Here is an 18,748-nt window from a genome sequence, read left to right as displayed (position 1 = left end):
ATAAAATGTCACATTCTGCGAGCAAACTGTCCACCACAGAACGTCGAGCTTTATCCCCTGCACTCTGACCCAGGCGCAGGCCACGGCAGTTGTAAGACAGTACCCGAATTGACATTTTCATGCCGACGGGTTAACACCAGAGTGCCCATTTGCCTCCCTTTCGGACGGCACACGACATAAACCAACAACACTGGCCTTGCGTGGCTCATAATAATGCCTTATTAGAGCTCCTTCAGGCCAGAGCTCAGGAGTGTACATTTCACCAATATCGTTACATTCAGCAGTCACTTTAAAAGAGCCAATCCTGCTACGTGCATTATCTATTTTTTGACAGGTGACCACTCTGTTAAGTTTACTTTTAAGATAATCAGCAAGTGTGTCTGCATCAAGTTCTGGAGAAAATTTTGTTGCAAAAACACTCACTATTTTGGTCTTCACAGTTTTAATAGTACTCACGGCTCCAGTGCCGATGATGGAAGCTGGGCCAGATCTTTTACGTCCCGCGGTAGTCGCATGCCCACCCAAAGCTGTAGCAACAGACTTTGTCTTCTGCCGAGCCCGGCCGTTTCTCGCAACTTTACTCCAACTTGGAGAGCCAGTGGAAAACTCTGACCCAGCAGGATCCTTCCCCGTAGCTGCATCCACCGCGACAATCCCATCGCGGCTGCACTGCACCGGTTCAGGGCAGCGCGCAAATGCATTCTCCAAAATTCCCGCGTCGTTCAGGTCGGTCAAAGCCATATTTTTTATTATGGTTCTGTAATTTAAGAAAATCTAACATTGCTGTAGCCTAACGTTATATTTGTGTGTGTGTGGACTGTGGAGCTTTTTAAAGGTGGGGTATGTAAGTCTCTTTTTTGGCCATTTTTTCAAAATCACTTGAAATCCTATTCCTAACCCACTTACAGCCTCTGAGTTAGAAGCACTGAAATGAAAATTAAGCAATTTAATCATCTGTGGAACGGGCAGGACTGGAAAAACTCCAGCCAATCATTTCCAAGACCACCTAGAATCATTGGACAGTAAGTGCGTCAATCAAACGGTCGTACCATACCCCCCCCCCCCCATCCATGTCCATGTTCTTCGAATGGGTGGAGTCAAAGGAAAGAAGGTAGGACCATTTGAGTTGTGTATTTTCAAAATCTGCCGGCCGTTTTGCAAATCACATACCCCACCTTTAATCTATGGTGCTGTTAACGTTACTGTGGTCAATAACGTTAATAGAAATTGATATTAATTGGCTAATTAATTAATCACAGAAAGCTGCAGAGACTGCATGTTAGGTTATATTACGTTTATAAAAAAGTTGTTATGGTCGATGGGAAGTAAATTTAGATAAACCCCGCTGCTTGTTGACGATGATATATGCGCGGATTTCGATCCTGAAATGGATCCGATCCTGATGTTGTAGGCCTAGCAGCTATCTATTCTATAGGATCTATCCACACATAAAAAATGTCAATCCTAAGGTGTTTTTTTTTTTTAAACCAGTCATTTTATTTATTTAGCACAAATTTATTTTATTCAGAAAGTATGCATTAAATTGATTAAACATGACAGTAAATGATTTTACATTGTTACACAAATATATATATATTTCATGTAAATGCTGTCCTAATAATTATGATGCTGAAAACTCAGCTTTGATCACAGGAATAAATTACATTTTAACATATTGTTTTAAATTGCAATAATATTTCACAATATTTGTTTTTACAAAGATTTACTGTATTTTTGATCAAATAAATGCAGCCTTGGTAAGCAGATTAGACTTCTTCCAACATTAAACATCTGACCAACCCCAAACTCTTGAAAACTAGCATGTAACATTTACTATAATTTTGCTAGTTTGTGCAATTAAATTTATTTTGATTGATCGTTAAAGTTCAAATGGATTGTGTTATGTTCTGTAATTGTTGTTAATAAATCTGTCAGAAACGTGCAAAAGTTTTACCTATTGGGGTACAACAGTGGCAATCTTTAAAAAAATTAACAATGGTTTTACTACGGTAACCATACAAATCCAGGAAGCCTTGCTGCAAGAGAATTATGTTTTTGTTTTCCTTTGTCCAACAGCTCCTGTTTTTACCTACCATCCTTCCCTGTTACCGCTACCTGTATCTCTTCATAAGAAAACCAACGGCTCTTTTAAGAGCCACTCCTATACTCCTCTTACTGCCTCTCTCTCACACACTCTCTTTCTTCACACACATTTATATCTCTCTCTCTCTCTCTCTCTCTCTCTCTCTCTCTCACACACACTCTCTCTCTCTCAATTTCTTTCTTGTAAAGCTTCACTGTCTTCAAGTAAGTATTGTTACTCTATTCTTTATTTTTCTTTCACCTTACTCTATCTCTCACTGTCCAAAACATTTTTTTAAAATGTAGTTTTTAATTTGCAAAAGGTTTACCTATTGGGGTACAACAACACTGGCAGCCTTTAAAAAAAAATTACAATGGTTTTACTACGGTATAACCATACGCATGACTAACAGGCGCATCGAGAGCACAAATCACAAATTATTTTAGAGGTCATAAAAATGTATTCACCTCATATATCAACCCAAAGTGTATTTTTTTTTAAGTAAAAAGTATCGGTATGTTGTAAAGTTTTTCTTTCTTCAAAGCAGACCAGGAGACGTTGGGGTCACGTTCAAACAAAGTTATTGTTTATTGAGCGCGGCTGCGGATTCACACAACAAAATCTAATGTACATAAATTTGCATGGTGTCTTATAGGCATTTTAGGAGGAGGGACTTTTGAAGGTGGAGACAAATTCAAACAAAGCATGTAAATGAGTATACAGGTTAAGGAAACCCGCCCCAGACTCCAGCGTGTTACCAGTCTCAAATTCTCAATCCAATCAGCATAACCATTCAAACGCATATGTGCTAATCCAATCAGCCCAACGATTCAACGTCTGGACTGTGGCTCTTGCTCCATGAGCCATTAAAGACAACAGGTTAGCATGATAACATGATCCTTCAGAAATCATTCTAATATGCTGATTTTATGCTAAAAAAACATGAACTATTATTTTCAATGTTGAAAACAGTTGTGTACAATTTTTTTTTCTTCAAAATTCTTTGATGAATACAAAGTTCAAAAGAACAGCATTTATTTCAAATAGAATATTTTCTAACATTATAAATGTCTTTACTGTAACTTTTGATCAGTTTAACTCATCCTTGATGAATAAAAGTATTGATTTATTTTATTTCTTTCCCCCAAAAATAAAATTAAAATTCTTACTGACCCCAAACTTTTGAAGGGTACTGTTTAATGTTACAAAAGCTTTACATTTCAGATAAATGCTGTGCTTTTGAACTTTCTATTCATCATAGTATCATGAAATAAATTTGTAAAAAACTGTTTTCAACATTGATATAATCATAAATGTTTCTTGAGCATTAAATCATCATATTAGAATGATTTCTGAAGGATCATGTGACACTGAAGACTGCAGTAATGATGCTGAAAATTCAGCTTTGATCACAGGAATAAATTACACTTAACTATATATTCACATAGACAACAGGTGTTTTAAATTGTAATAATATTTCACAATATTACTGCTTTTGTTTGTATTTTTAATCAAATAAATGCAGCCTTGGTGAGCAGAAGATACTTCTTTTAAAAACATAAAAAATCTTACCGATCTAAAACTTTTGACCGGTAGTGTATATATAATCCACAAATCCGAGTGGAGACAGATGCAGTGATTTGGTTGAAACTGTAACAAACCAGACGAGACCAGTTAACTCATTGTTAAAAATTGTTTGTGAATTAGCATGTAGTGGTTAAAAGGAAATCATGACCTGTGCTGTCTCTTGCTTTAAATTAGCAATAATTTCCATTCACATGGTTCCCTAAGAGATGAATGGCGAATCAGTAGACACAAATTCTTTATTACAATTAAAATATTTATGTTGTGATATGATGCTGGCCCACATCAACGATTTATTTAACGTGTTTAATGAGATAACATATTGATAATTTGCTGACCGAAGATAAGGGCCACAGACAGAGTCGGAGACTCTTGATGATGTTCGTGTGCTTCAAGCTGCCCAAAACAACAGCTGTATGAAAGCCTCCTAACGCTCATCACTGATGCTGATTACATTGAAGTCTCTTTTAGACTGTTTTCTAGGCACACAAATTACGCATTCATGCTTTTATCAACTGTTCTATTAAAACTATCCATCAGATTTGAACACGGCTTTCCCCCGCGGCTGATGCTCGCCTTGGATTTGGTCTGACGAAGGCAAAAGTAACGTTTCCTCTTCGCGTTTTTTAGTCTCTAATGAAAGCCCAGAACCTCTGCTTGGTGTTCACTTAGATTTGATTGTGACAAACTATTTAACAGCTCCAATTTTGCCCCAAATGTAAGAGAAGAAAACACAAGCGTCAGCGAGCAGCACACACCGAGCGGGGCAGGTTGAGTCTACGAGGTTCTCATGTGTCATTTAAGACCGCAGCGCCGCTCGAGCGCTATTCATTCATTGCTGAAACCAGACAGAGTTTATCAGATCCGATCAGAGAGAGAGAGATGGCAGAAACCGCCCCAGCCCCCGCTGCTGCCGCCCCGGCCAAAGCGCCCAAGAAGAAGTCCGCTAGCTGTGAAAGCCAAGAAAGCAGGTCCAGGCGTCGGCGAGCTCATCGTCAAGGCTGTGTCCGCATCCAAGGAGAGGAGCGGTGTGTCCCTCGCCGCCCTGAAGAAAGCGCTCGCTGCCGGGGGATACGATGTGGAGAAGAACAACTCCCGCGTCAAGATCGCCATCAAGAGCCTGGTGACTAAAGGCACCCTGGTTCAGGTCAAAGGGACCGGCGCCTCAGGCTCCTTCAAACTCAACAAGCAGAAAGCCGAGACCAAGAAGAAGCCAGCCAAGAAAGCGGCTCCTAAAGCCAAGAAGCCCGCAGCCAAGAAACCCGCTGCTGCTAAGAAGCCCAAAGCTGCAGCAGCGAAGAAGCCCGCCGCTAAGAAATCCCCGAAGAAGGTGAAGAAACCCGCCGCTAAGAAGGCGACGAAGAGCCCCAAGAAGGCCAAGAAACCAGCGACTCCTAAGAAAGCAGCCAAGAGCCCCAAAAAGGCAAAGGCAGCCAAACCCAAAACGGCGAAGCCTAAAGCAGCAAAACCTAAAGCCGCCAAGCCTAAAAAGGCAGCTCCCAAGAAGAAATAAATCTAACGTTACTGTTTGTTCCTCAACGGCTCTTTTCAGAGCCAACCACTGACTCCGAGTAAAGAGCAAAACTCATGTTTTTGAATGATTTGTTAATTCTGGAATCAAATAGCCAAATATGTGACTCAACAAATTTAGGATTGGTAAAACTCAAGTAAATAATTTTTATTCGCAAGAAATTGATTAAAAATTGGCAAAAAGCTTGTTAGATTTCAAAGCTAACAGTTCTCACAGTACGACTCAAGGATGTTGATTAACAGTATTATAATTTATACACAAACCATAATGCTGGAGAACCGTGGCAATTCAAACAACCAACAATAATGGCAGTGATATTAATTATAATATTACATTAAAGGCAGGGTAGGTAGGACTATAAAAAAAAAAAAAGATCCAAATTTGTTAAAACTTTCTATATATATCAATACATAATTAAAATGTAAGTACTCTGAAAAAAAGAGTATAAAAATCAAGTGACTCTAGACCGTTTAATCTGTATTAAACACAGCTCATTATTTCGATTCGGGACGAATCAAAGGATTGGCTTAGGCGACTGTCACTCTCTCTCGCAACCATGGCAACAACCCTTTTGCCACGGGATCTGCCCACTTGCGCGCGGCCGCGCGCACGTTTGATTTGAGGAATTCGAGAGGCACTGAACCTAGGAATAGCAAAACAATGGCAGAGAAAGAGCAATCAAAATTCACATTACTGGCATGCAGTTAGTGAAGGCAAACAAGGCAAAAAAAAGAAGACAGTACAAGAAAAGGTAATGAACAAAAAGTCTTTGGATAAACAAAGAAATAAAACGCGTGTCAATATCAGCGTAGCTTTCCAGCGACCACCCCGTCCTCAGCCTCTACTTCCTCGGACCCTAGTTGCACGCCACGGCCTCTTGCACGACCTCCTCTGCTTCGCCCTAAAATTATTTTTATTTTACAAAAGGACATTTTACAAACCTACATTTTGCGCATGTGCTCCTGCATGCACTTTTCCAGTCACAACACAGCAATCAAAGGAGGACGCGCTGAAAACTGTAATGCTGTTCTCTTCCTTCGAATGTTTGAGTTGCAGAGGAATTTGTGACTGTTTCAGCTGTTCAACCACATCAAAGTTTCGTAATTAGTAAGTCCGTGCTTTTTCTCTTTTTGTTCTTATGTGCTGAAGGGCTGCTGTGCCTTGGTGAAACGGTGTTTGTACGTGAAGAGCTCTTTTCCAAAACGCCATAAACCTAAAAAGCTGCCTCAAAGAACCAGCAAAAGTAATGATTATGAATGTGTAAAATATTGCAATAAGACATTTTAATTGTTTATTAATTTCTGTGTCGGCTGCAAAGATGAAGTTGACGATATTTGACTCGCGATCTTCGCAGTAGGCTAGTGAACGCATGCACCGGAGAAATGCACATTTAGGCTACATAGTTTTATTTTGTTTTGGATGGTTTTGTTTAGAACCAGATTTCTGTAAATATATTCCACATTTTTTAGGCCTGTGAGGCGAGGCTACGGTTCGGTTCACGATGATATAATCTCCAGTTCAAGCACCTTATGTTGTGATTGATAGCCTATATTTACTTTATGTATTTAATGCAGGAATGAAAATATTAATGAATTAATGAAAAAAAAAATATTAAAATTAAGATACAATTAATACAAAACGAAATTCGTTTTAAAGAAAGGCTTTGTGCTTTCTGTTTTGAGGTCTCTGTTAAAGTTTGAAAGTCTCAGTGCAGCTTTCAGAGCGCTCGCGTCCATAATGGAGAACTGTCAAGTAATATTGTTTTTTCCTCATAAATGCAAACACGAAAAATAAAAGACAAAAACTTTTTTAAAAAGACAAACCATAAATTTAGAAAAAAAAAAAAAAAAGATGGATTTATAGCGTTTTGGGGGAAAAATGAATGGATTTATACCGTTTTGAAAATGTTATTTTTTTTTTACTTTGAATTGATCATCAACAATATTGTTGTTTGATTTAATAATCACTGTTGCAAGAAGTGCCTAGTTAAGTTTTTTTTTTTTTTTTTTTTTTTGTAAGTGGAAAAAGTAGGGGGTGCCACAGATTCTGTTTAGTTAGCTCCTTTATTGTTTTTTCTATAGCCTAGAATAATATAGGTCAAATGCAGCAAGTCAAAAGACCAACTGGACCTTCTTTGCCAGTTTGCTCACATTTCTTTGAAGGATGGCAAAAATATCGCCTGAATATCTATATCTAGATATTGGAAAAAAATATCGAGATATTCATTTTTGTCAATATCTCCCACCCCTACATGCAGAACACCATATATGTTATGAATCTTACACGAAATTCATCTTCATCACAATATAACTGATGGTAATGTAAAAAAGTGTATCAATGCAACCTGTTTTTAGCTTATATAACTAGCTCGTTAGCGAATCAAAAAATATATATTTTAAATTTACCAATATCAATATGCTAGCTTGATAGTGAGTACTAAAATACATCTTATTTGTTTATATTCATAAGCAATTAGCGTTAGATTTTTTTATTACATGTGATTCTGACATGATGTCACTACATGCACTGTGCTCCTTCCTCTCTGCTTGTCTCAGGTAATAATGCGTCTTCAGCTCAGCGGTTGGAGTCGCGCGTTCATGTGTTTTGGGGGCGTGGCTTTGGAAGGAGCCCAGAAGGGAGGGGGTGGAGTGAATGGAAATAATGAACTGTCTTTAAAACAGTCCTGAGAGGTCTACAGACACTCGATTTTTATACTTTCTTTTTCAGAGTACTTACATTTTAATTATGTATTGATATGAACATAAAGTTTAAACAAATTTGAAAAAGAAGTTTTTTAGACCATTCCTACCTACCCTGCCTTTAATGGTAATAATACTCTACACAGTATCAGATCTGGTCAATGTGAACAAGTATAGTGTGTGAAATGTGTAGCACTTTTGGTAGGAACAGCGTATAATATCCATTGTTGTACTTTTTCTATCAAACATTTCAGTGATTCAATCTCTGGATACATTACGTTTATCTCTGTAAAGCTGTTTTGAAACAATCTACATTGTTAAAAGCGCTATATAAATGAGGATGACTTCACTTGATTTAATCTCTTCTGTCTAGTCAATACATGTGATCGTTCCAAAAAGGGGGTTGGGCTTTTGAGGGAAGTTCAGTGATTGGTTTAAAACTTATCACAGTGTTAACCAATGGGCGACTGGCACTCTCGTTTAAAGCTAGTATGAGCCGACACTGATCTTCATTCTGTTATCTTCGTCAGGGTATTCTGTTTTAGTTTCTGATTTTAATAATGAGTGGAAGAGGTAAAACCGGGGGAAAGGCTCGCGCTAAGGCCAAGAGTCGCTCTTCCAGGGCGGGCCTGCAGTTCCCCGTCGGCCGTGTTCACAGGCTTCTCCGCAAAGGCAACTATGCCCAGCGCGTCGGTGCCGGAGCTCCGGTGTATTTGGCCGCTGTGCTCGAGTATCTGACCGCTGAGATCCTGGAGTTGGCTGGAAACGCCGCTCGGGACAACAAGAAGACCCGCATCATCCCTCGACACCTGCAGCTGGCGGTGCGCAATGACGAGGAGCTGAACAAGCTTCTGGGTGGCGTGACCATCGCTCAGGGTGGTGTGTTGCCCAACATTCAGGCCGTGCTGCTGCCCAAGAAGACCGAGAAGCCCGCGAAGGCCAAGTAGACTGACCGAAACTTCTCTTCAGACCAAAGGCTCTTTTAAGAGCCACACAATTCCCCAAGAAAGAGTGATTTCATTTACCCGATTTTATTTGCTTTTCTATTAAAATCCCTTCGATAAAACAACTAATAGGTAAAGAATGCATATGAATGGACTTTTATGAATGGTAACCATAAATAGTTATTGTACAATGCTGGCATAAAAAAAATATACAATTTGACTAGAAATACACATGGTCCCCAAATATATATATATCTCCAAGCATTTTCTAACTAACCACTACACATTGTGATGGTTTAATGAGGGCGTTATGAAAATGTAGTTTTATTGGCATTGCTAAAAATATTTAAGCTGATATATTGATAAAAAATAAATGTAATATATATCGTGATGAAATAAGTATCTGTACTTGTTTTTTTACTATATTTTTTCCACAAGTCAAACTGAACGTCCAATTAGTTTTTAAGAAACATTAAAAATCACCTATTTTGGTTTACAAATTTAAAACTGATTTCGCCTCATTTATTTTTGTGGATACACAGAAAAAGCAAAGTACGTTTGGGCGGGAACCACAAACTGACGTCACTTGTTTGAAAACAGCCATTGGCCAACTGTCATTTACAGACGTCAAACAATAACCAATCGAATGCCTCTGAAGCAAAGCCATCCAATGAGCGCATGGCAGCCCTGGGCTTAAATACGCGCTGTGTTCGACAGACTGCACTGCTCAGTTTTGATTAAATCATTATCTGAACACTTTTAAATAATGGCAAGAACTAAGCAGACCGCTCGTAAGTCCACCGGAGGTAAAGCCCCGAGGAAGCAGCTGGCCACTAAAGCCGCCCGTAAGAGCGCACCCGCTACCGGTGGCGTTAAGAAGCCTCATCGCTACAGGCCCGGTACCGTGGCGCTGAGAGAGATTCGCCGTTACCAGAAATCCACTGAACTGCTGATTCGCAAACTGCCCTTCCAGCGCCTGGTGAGAGAAATCGCTCAAGATTTCAAGACGGATCTGCGCTTCCAGAGCTCGGCTGTCATGGCCCTGCAGGAGGCGAGCGAGGCTTATTTAGTGGGTCTGTTCGAGGACACCAACTTGTGCGCCATCCACGCCAAGAGAGTCACCATCATGCCCAAAGACATCCAGCTGGCCCGCCGCATCCGCGGAGAGCGCGCTTAAACCCACAGCAGTCACACAAACCCAACGGCTCTTTTAAGAGCCACATCGTTAACTCAATGAAAGATGATTTCCATATGGTGTTTTGAAATCGGAATTTCATATGCTACGGTGGTCTTATAAAATTATATTTTTATGTATTACTTAAATCTAAAAGCAAACGTAAGGAAATAAACGGTGGTTTTAGTGTTATGCTACTATAGTTAATGTTTACATGTACGGTCATTAACTCTCATCCTCTCCTTACCTGTAACAAATCCTTTCCTCGCAGGTCAAAATGACTGAAACCCTATAGTTTATTTAAGTATCTGTGTGTGTGTGTGTATGTATGTATATATATATATATATATATATGTGTATGTGTGTTAAATTATATAGTTATTAATAATATTCCTTAAATTCTACTTATTTCCACTAGTATCAAGCATCAAAAGATTGACCTTTTTTTATTTATTTATTTTTTATTCAAGAAATGTTTTACAATAGTGCAAACATACATTTCTTAGAAATATAGAACAAATTAAGTCAATTTTGCATAATCACAGGACACAAAAAGGAAATAAAAAAAACAAAATAAATAATACAAAAAAAAACAAAAACAAAACAGCAAAGATATGAATCATGGTACATGAAAGATCTCAAAATATTTTTTCAGAAAAGACATACATTTTCTATTATCAGTTGTTCTTAGTGATTTAATTAAATATTTTACTTCACAAAAGAAATACATCAAAAGACTGACCTCGACTTGGTAATGCGTAACTGGTGACGTTTACTAGAACCGCCCATGAATGTGGTTTCAACTAGGTCCGCTAGCTGACTATAAACTCTTATCCAGTGGTATCGGTAGTTGTGAGTTGAAGAGTATCTGTCGTCATGTCTGGAAGAGGAAAAGGCGGGAAAGGACTCGGGAAAGGAGGCGCTAAGCGGCACCGAAAGGTTCTTCGCGATAATATCCAGGGAATCACTAAACCCGCTATTCGTCGTCTTGCTCGACGTGGCGGCGTCAAGCGTATTTCTGGCCTGATCTATGAAGAGACTCGCGGTGTGTTGAAGGTGTTTCTGGAGAACGTCATTCGTGATGCTGTGACTTACACTGAACACGCCAAGAGAAAGACCGTCACCGCCATGGATGTTGTGTACGCGCTGAAGCGACAGGGGCGCACTCTGTACGGGTTCGGGGGTTAAGAGATCCGCGAAGAAGGAAAAACTCAACGGTTCTTTTAAGAGCCACACACTTTATCACACAAAGAACAAGTTACGAGGTGGTGAAATTCTATTTGCGTAATATATTAATTGTTGAGCTTTCCTTAAACGTTGCGTCAACATTATTTAAGCAAATACAAATTATAAACCTACATATTTTACTGTTATTCTCACGATTGTGCTTTGCAGTTAAAACTACATTTTCAATGAGTTGTGGGCGTTCGTTGTCATTGTGCAATGTATATTTTTTTATGTAGTTCACTATTGTTCTTACATTTGTATATGCACACGTCTTTCAAAATACAGTTTATTCTTCACTGTAGTGGACCTTATATTTTAGTGAATTTCTAGCACAGCACGTGTTTTTCAGCCTGGATGTAAAGTCAAAATCTTTCCACAGATACCAAATTTTTGGAGGTTTTATAATGACTACAACTTCTGCTTAGTCTTTAAAAATGACTGACATTAATTTTGCACTCTTATAGTAAATTATAATATTTTGTAATTATCATTTAAATCAGACTTGCTTTCAAGTTGTTTGTCATAAATCAACATCTCAGGAAAAATATATGGGTTTTTTGGAGACGAGGTGTCTAGGGAAGAAATTATACATCGATATTCCTATGAATGTAGAACACTTTGTCATCGCATGTTGCCCCAAGAACACATTAATATGCTAATTAGATGCAGTTAGATACATGGTGTTGAATGGCATTTATGGCTATGTTTACAGGCATAATTAAGTGCATGAAGTAAAATGGTATATCAATTCATTACATTATATCTTTCATAACAGCTGAGAATTATATTTGCACAACGATTGATTAAACAAATCCTGAAACTTCCCATAGTTTTTGCCTAAACATGTAATTTCTTGTCATTTTATTTTTTAAACAACTGGACACAGTATAGCATATGAATAAAATATAAATTTTCAATCTATTTCTTATATTATCTCATGCTGTTTCTGATGCTGTAAACAATGCAGTGAAAAATACAACAAAACGTTTATGGGTCTCAAGGGAATATGCAAAGCACGGTATTGTGCAATTATTAATTCATAGAGTTTACATTGAGTAATAATACATTGTGTTAAGATACCTGGTTAAAGATTTCTGTAATTATTCGCACATTTTCTTATTCATTCCGAAAAAAAAAAAAAAAATGCGGGAAAATGAAACAAAGGAATGGAGTCGATGTGGGGGATGGACGGTATTTATAGATGGGCGTGATTAATATTTTAAAGCTTCTGATTGGTCTGCCTACAAGTCAGTGAATGTGTAATGTAGCCAATGAGGTCATTATATGGGTTGAAGACTCACAATCAGAGGCTCGTTCTTCCCTTTGTAAATTAGCATAGAGCAGCGCATAAAGCCCGCCTGCAGTGATTTTAGCTTTATGTTCTCTGAGTTTCTCTGACTGAAGCATCATGCCTGAACCAGCGAAGTCCGCACCCAAGAAGGGCTCGAAGAAGGCCGTCACTAAAACCGCCGGCAAGGGCGGAAAGAAGCGCAGAAAGTCCAGGAAGGAGAGCTACGCGATCTACGTGTACAAAGTCCTGAAGCAGGTTCATCCCGACACCGGGATCTCCTCCAAGGCGATGGGAATCATGAACTCTTTCGTCAACGACATCTTCGAGCGCATCGCCGGTGAAGCGTCTCGTCTCGCTCACTACAACAAGCGCTCCACCATCACATCTCGAGAGATCCAGACCGCCGTGCGTCTGCTGCTGCCCGGAGAGCTGGCCAAACACGCCGTGTCTGAGGGCACAAAGGCGGTGACCAAATACACCAGCTCCAAGTAGAGGAGTCCGCTCAACACACACACACACACAAAGGCTCTTTTAAGAGCCACACATATTGTCTGCAAAAGAGCTTTGATCGTTCACTGTTTTCTCATACCAAAGTAAAAGCTATTATCCATTCTTCTGTGTTTATGCTGTTAAGCATCAGGTTTAGCAGATGAACGCGTTACAAACCTTTCTTTAAGATGAAATGTATTCACTCTAACAGCATTGGCTTTGAGCTTCAGCTAATGTAATTAAATTCAAAACATTTTCAACATTTAGTTTTGAATATTGTTTTTCTGCACAATCAGCTTTTGTTTTACAGTAGCAGAAACTCTTCTGAGGAATACTCTCAACACTATTGTTGATCCTGTAGAGGAAGATGATGATGATGATGATGTGAAACTTGTGCTCCAGTAGTGCTGGGATTTACACACATGATCATGTCAACATTCACATCTTCCTCCACCAAACACTGTGAGTAACATTTATTATGAGCTTCATAATGAAACCATTATGACAATTTATTCTTTTGTTCTTCTTTTTTCTTTGTTCTCTACCCTTTTTAATTCAATTGCTTGTTCTATGTGTTATGTGTGTATGACTGTGCAGTTTCTATTTATTCCTGTAGCCTCTTGGCCAGGTCATGTTTGTACATGAGAAGTGGTTCTCAAACAGTTTACCTGGATAAATAAAGGATACACAAATAATAATAATAATTACTATATAATTTTACCCAAAGCTTCTCTTTTAGTCTCTTAGTCAAGCCAAACAAATATATATATATATATATATATATATATATCATTTAACAAAGTAATTTGATTATAGTCTTGATCAGAGGCAAGTATTGCTGGTTCAACTCTCTGAGTGTTTGAGTGAGTTATAAACTGCTGTCAAATACATTTATTTTGTTTGTCCCCGAGTGTCTTTAAAGGGAAACTGTCAACAAAGAATTTGAATGATGAAATGCTTTCAAATTATTTAATTACAGACATTAGATATATAAAGATTTATTATTCAGTTATGACTGAAACTTAAAGACATTGTTTTTGAATTAGATGATGGTTTACAAATGTGAAAAACACCTCTAATAAACACTTAATAATTTCAAGTTATTCATTTATACAGAATATTTGATACAGAATAAAACTATGTTATGTAATTACTCAAACAAGCAAACTAGAACAAGCAACAGTATCATTGTCAAGCTTTCACTAACAGACTAACAACACAAGGTTATGACAAATATAAAGCTTATATAAAGAAGAAGAACGAACTTTAATATTTTCAAACCATGTTAAAGGACAAATAAATGCTGACAGAACATTCAAACATGTGGACAGAATTAACTCTTTAATATCAGATTGAAGTTTCTTCCTCTGTTACGGCGTACTGACTCTGGTCTTCAGCAGATGAGACTGAAATACACAGAAATCATTGATTCAGTGAGGGAATATGAAGAGAGAGAGAGGGAGAGAGAGGGAGAGGGAGAGGGAGAGAGAGGGAGAGGGAGAGAGAGAGAGAGAGAGAGTGAGAGGGAGAGAGAGAGAGAGGGGGAGAGGGAGAGAGAGAGAGAGAGGGAGAGAGAGAGAGACAGAGAGAGAGATCAGACAGAAGTTTTACCTCTCGCTCTGTAACACTTGTAAAGCAGCACGACTGTCGCTAGCAGATACGGAGAAGCTGCCAGAAGAGAACTGAGGGTTTTGAGGACAGAAATCTGACCTGAACGTGACACTGGAAAACAGAAACACAAGAACATTATTGAGCAACATTACAGAGCTCTGAAGGGCTTTCAGAAAGTTTCTCGAGGAACCCAAAGTTTGTGAATAAATATAAAAACTTTGAAATATTTTTCCTCCATCTCACATTATTCCACCATCCCCCTCTTACAGCTCTGTGTTAAAGGAAGAGTTCATTCACAAATATATATTCTGCCAAATTTACTGACCTTCATGTTGTTCAAACCTGTTTGAATTTCTTTCTTGTGTGGAAAATAAAAGATATTTTGAAGGAACTTTTAATTTCATTGTATAGAAAAAACAACAACTCCCAAACACCTTCTTATATGTTCCACAGAATAAAGAAAGTCAAACATGTTTGGACTCATATAAGGATGAGTAAATGATGACATCATAGTATATTAATATAAGTTATTCATTTTAATGTTTAAGAGGTACGTACAATTGTTTTCCTCTTCAGACCAAAACTGTATGTTTGACACTGAACATATATGAGCTCAATCAGATTCATTCCTGCTTTCAAATGAAAAACTGAATTTATGAAAAGTCAGATTTTAACAGGAAAGTCTCTCACAGTCTCTTGATTTCATTGAATTGTGTGATGTTTTTTATAAGGTGTTGATTTCACTATATTTCTGCATATTTTGCATGTGATTTGAGAGTTCAACTTCACAGTTCTGTCATGAACTCTCTGAGTGTTTGGCATGGTAATGGATATGACAATGTTGATATGTTCAGTCTTGAAGGAATAGATCTGCTACAAAACACATGAATTACCCGTAGCAGATCTATACAGGTGGAGCTGGGGAAGGGGGACGGTTTCTGAAAGCGCACGAGCTCATTGGCTGCTGATACAGCAGGAACCAATCAGCTGTGCCCTATAGAGAATGATGTGATTGCAGACTGAGTTAAAGACCGGTCAGCCAGCGCCATCTAGAGTTTCATGACAGAACTTTGTATTTGTCAATACCTGATTGTCTCCAGCAGAAATAAGAGACAGAGACTCATATATATGAATAGTGTGGCGTATCTCATCAGATGCTCATGAATAAAATAACCTCTGACTGAGATCCAGCTGTGGAGTGACTGTCCTCTCTCTGTTTTACAGTAGTAGAAACCCTCATGTGACTTTGAGACAGTAGTGATGTTCATCTCTCCTGTCGTCTGATTCTGGATCAGTGATCCGTCTTTATAGAAATCAGCGCTGAGGATCGGGGAGTTTGTAGATCGATGTAAACAGTGTAGAGTCAGAGTCTCTCCCTCAATCACAGGATCAACAGAACTCTCCAGAATCACCTCACCGTCTACAAACACAAGAAACACATCAACAGATGTAGTGATGATACAGGCTGTGTTAATCAGAGCCATACTTCAATTATTAATAAGATCTGGAGGGGCAAAATGTTCATTACCTTTAATCTGAGAAACTTTTATTCAGCAAGGATTCATGATCAAATGTGACGCATTGATCAAAAAAGACATTCATGTTACAAAATATTTATATTTCAAATAAATGCTGTTCTTCAAACTTTCTATTCATCAAAGAAGAAGAAAAGCATCACGTTTTCCACAATAGTTTTTTTTCAACATTGAAAAAATTATCCTAAATGTTTCTTGAGAAGCAAATCATCATATTAGAGTGATTTCTGAAGGATCATGTGACACTGAAGACTGGAGTAATGATGCTGAACATTCAGCTTTGAATAAATTACAGTTTACAATATATTCACATAGAATTTTTGTTTTATTGTAATATTTCATATGTAATAATACTGGAAAATTAACGTTTTCATACATTTTTGATCAAATAACTGCAGCCTCGGTATCAAACATATTTCCAAAACATAAAAAAAAAGTACCAATCCCAAACTTCTGAATATTTAATTTTATTATAGAGTTTAAATCTTGATATTCACTGTGCAGTATTCTGATATTCATTTAGTTTATGCATAATCACATGACTGAATTCTCAATTATATTATTGTTTAATCTTGAACAGATTGTTATTAATGTGTTTTATAGTTGTAAGCGTGATTGGACTCACCATGTACAGTGATGTTTCGAGGACGCCGTTTCTCTCCAGATTCAGACTCACACCAGTACACTCCAGTGTCAGATGTGCTGAGAGAGTCCATTACACATCCAGATCCTGTTTGATTTGCACAAGTTTGTGTGTCTTTGTCTGTGTATCTTCTCACTGTCCATCCAGCAGAGTTACTCTGATCCTCACAGCTCAGAGAGAGAGAGTCCGATGAGAAGTGTTGACTTCTGCTGGGATTGAGGACCAGAGACACTGAAGCAGAAACTCCTGAAAAGAGGAAAATCTCCATCAAAACTGACAGCACAGAGACTGCAGTGAAACACAGATCCGGATGAGCACGAGCATAAACCCTCACCAGTGATCCACAGTGTGTGTGAGCTGCTGTTGTGTGTGTAATAGGCTGGTCGTCCTCTCTCTGCTCTGCACGTATAAACTCCTGTGTGCTGTAGAGCAGCAGGACTGAGAGTGTAAGATCCTCCAGCTCCTCTGCTGCTGTCTGACAGATGATCATGATCTCTGAACCAGCTGAACGTCCAGCCTTTAGAGGAGCCTGAAACCTCACAGGTCAGAGTCGCTGATTCTCCTTCAGTCAGCCACGGCTGTGGAGACACTCGCACTGATGCCTGAGCTTCAGCTGAACAAAACATCACGAGTTACAGAGCCGTAGAGAAACTGAGGGAGAAGCTGATCACAACAAACACACACTCACCTGAGACAGTCAGTGTAACAGCATCACTGCGCTGAGAGCTTTGAGTGTGTATCTGTCCTGTACAGGTGTATTTACCGCGGTGAGAGAGATCAACACTGCTGATGTTCAACTCTTGTGTTGAGGTTCGGCTGACAGTGTTTTTATATTGGTTGTTGGTTCCCTCTATTTCCCATCTGTATGTCCACTCAGTGTCTCCTGCCCACTTTATATCACATCTGAGAGTGACTGTTTCTCCTCTAAACACTCGTTCATCAGGTCGTACCGTCACCACAGCTTTAGGACTCACTGTACAAACACAGATTATTGCATTTATAGTTTCAGAAGTTGTGTAGATATTGTCTCTGATCTGTATTTGTTGCTTCACACACTACAGTCTCTCTCACCTGTAACATTTACCCACAGTGCATCACTGTATTGTGTGTAATAGACTGGTTCCCCTCTTCCAGCTCTACACCAGTACTGGCCTCCATCAGACACTGAATCAATCTTCAGGCTGTAGTTTGTTTCTGTCTTCTCTGTCTCAGGGTTCAGTGTGTGTTTGTACCAGTAAGAGTCCCAGTTTGCAGTGGACGGATCCATGCGACAGGTCAAAGTCACTGTGTTTCCAGTCAGTGCAGCTCCTGCAGGATCTGATGTGAGTTCAGGCTTCGGCTTTAGATCTGCAGGAGAACAACAACAGATTCAGATCCTCAAGAGTCAGATAAATGAGCATTTAAAGTACTAAAGTAATTGCTTCAGTCCTCTTATTGGAACAGATGTGGCTGATACAGAATAAACCTTTCACTAGATGTCAGCCAAGCTCTGTTGATGACCATAAGGACGCCTACATTTCCATACATGTTAAGAGTGATCTGAACCATATATATCCATAATGTTCATACAATTTATGAAATAGAGATCTATTGAGAAGTAGTATGGGCGGTTTAGCAGTATTTGATTTGAATTCAACCTTTAATAAACGCATAAAAATCACATATGTGCGTTACAGCCACATCACAAATCAAGAAACCATAATTTGTTTCATTATATTTAAGACCTTTTCAGACCTTTTTTCCACATAAAATTGAATTGGTTTTATCTTTTGAACTGTTGGCATGAAAACATGTTTCTACCAATCTTTCATGATTTTTCATGTTCATAGCTATTTCAAAATAAAGGCCTGAACATACCTAATGCGTATTAAATATTCTAGTTGCAAATTGATAAATTACTGCTCCTCTGTCATTTATTTTGAAAATCTGTCAGCAAG

The 18,748-nt window shown here is 38.6% G+C and overlaps 5 protein-coding genes and 1 pseudogene across 6 annotated transcripts; 5 read left to right on the top strand and 1 right to left on the bottom strand.

Annotated features, from left to right (window-relative positions):
* The first annotated feature begins 4,549 nt into the window (after nt 1-4,549).
* Nucleotides 4,550-5,180, top strand: LOC308687010 (histone H1-like; annotated as a pseudogene). Its single transcript has one exon. The product of its transcript is annotated as a histone H1-like (transcript).
* A 3,277-nt stretch (nt 5,181-8,457) lies between these two features.
* LOC308687019 (histone H2A-like) lies at nt 8,458-8,844 on the top strand (the record flags this gene model as incomplete). The annotated part of the gene is made up of 1 exon (XM_081359206.1): nt 8,458-8,844. The coding sequence occupies one exon, from the start codon at nt 8,458-8,460 to the stop codon at nt 8,842-8,844; it is 387 nt and encodes a 128-aa protein (XP_081215332.1).
* A 763-nt stretch (nt 8,845-9,607) lies between these two features.
* On the top strand, nt 9,608-10,018 carry LOC308687015 (histone H3.2; the record flags this gene model as incomplete). Its single annotated transcript, XM_081359202.1, has 1 exon — nt 9,608-10,018. One exon carries the CDS (start codon nt 9,608-9,610, stop codon nt 10,016-10,018), a length of 411 nt encoding a protein of 136 aa, XP_081215328.1.
* An 854-nt stretch (nt 10,019-10,872) lies between these two features.
* LOC308687023 (histone H4) lies at nt 10,873-11,303 on the top strand. The gene has a single exon (XM_081359210.1). The coding sequence runs from the start codon at nt 10,892-10,894 to the stop codon at nt 11,201-11,203; it is 312 nt and encodes a 103-aa protein (XP_081215336.1). The 5' UTR covers nt 10,873-10,891; the 3' UTR covers nt 11,204-11,303.
* A 1,347-nt stretch (nt 11,304-12,650) lies between these two features.
* LOC308687021 (histone H2B-like) lies at nt 12,651-13,025 on the top strand (the record flags this gene model as incomplete). The annotated part of the gene is made up of 1 exon (XM_081359208.1): nt 12,651-13,025. The coding sequence occupies one exon, from the start codon at nt 12,651-12,653 to the stop codon at nt 13,023-13,025; it is 375 nt and encodes a 124-aa protein (XP_081215334.1).
* A 2,458-nt stretch (nt 13,026-15,483) lies between these two features.
* Nucleotides 15,484-18,338, bottom strand: LOC308705829 (Fc receptor-like protein 5; the record flags this gene model as incomplete). Its single annotated transcript, XM_081391070.1, has 7 exons — nt 15,484-15,506; nt 15,808-16,053; nt 16,794-17,057; nt 17,146-17,424; nt 17,500-17,784; nt 17,883-18,158; nt 18,284-18,338. The coding sequence occupies 7 exons, from the start codon at nt 18,336-18,338 to the stop codon at nt 15,484-15,486; spliced, it is 1,428 nt and encodes a 475-aa protein (XP_081247196.1).
* Nucleotides 18,339-18,748: the final 410 nt, after the last annotated feature.

This window comes from Scardinius erythrophthalmus (assembly GCF_964197995.2).
Source record: "Scardinius erythrophthalmus genome assembly, chromosome: 2".
Classification (NCBI taxonomy): domain Eukaryota; kingdom Metazoa; phylum Chordata; class Actinopteri; order Cypriniformes; family Leuciscidae; genus Scardinius; species Scardinius erythrophthalmus.
The sequence above is the reverse complement of the archived record's forward strand: the minus strand, read 5'-3'. Positions and strand labels throughout refer to the sequence as shown.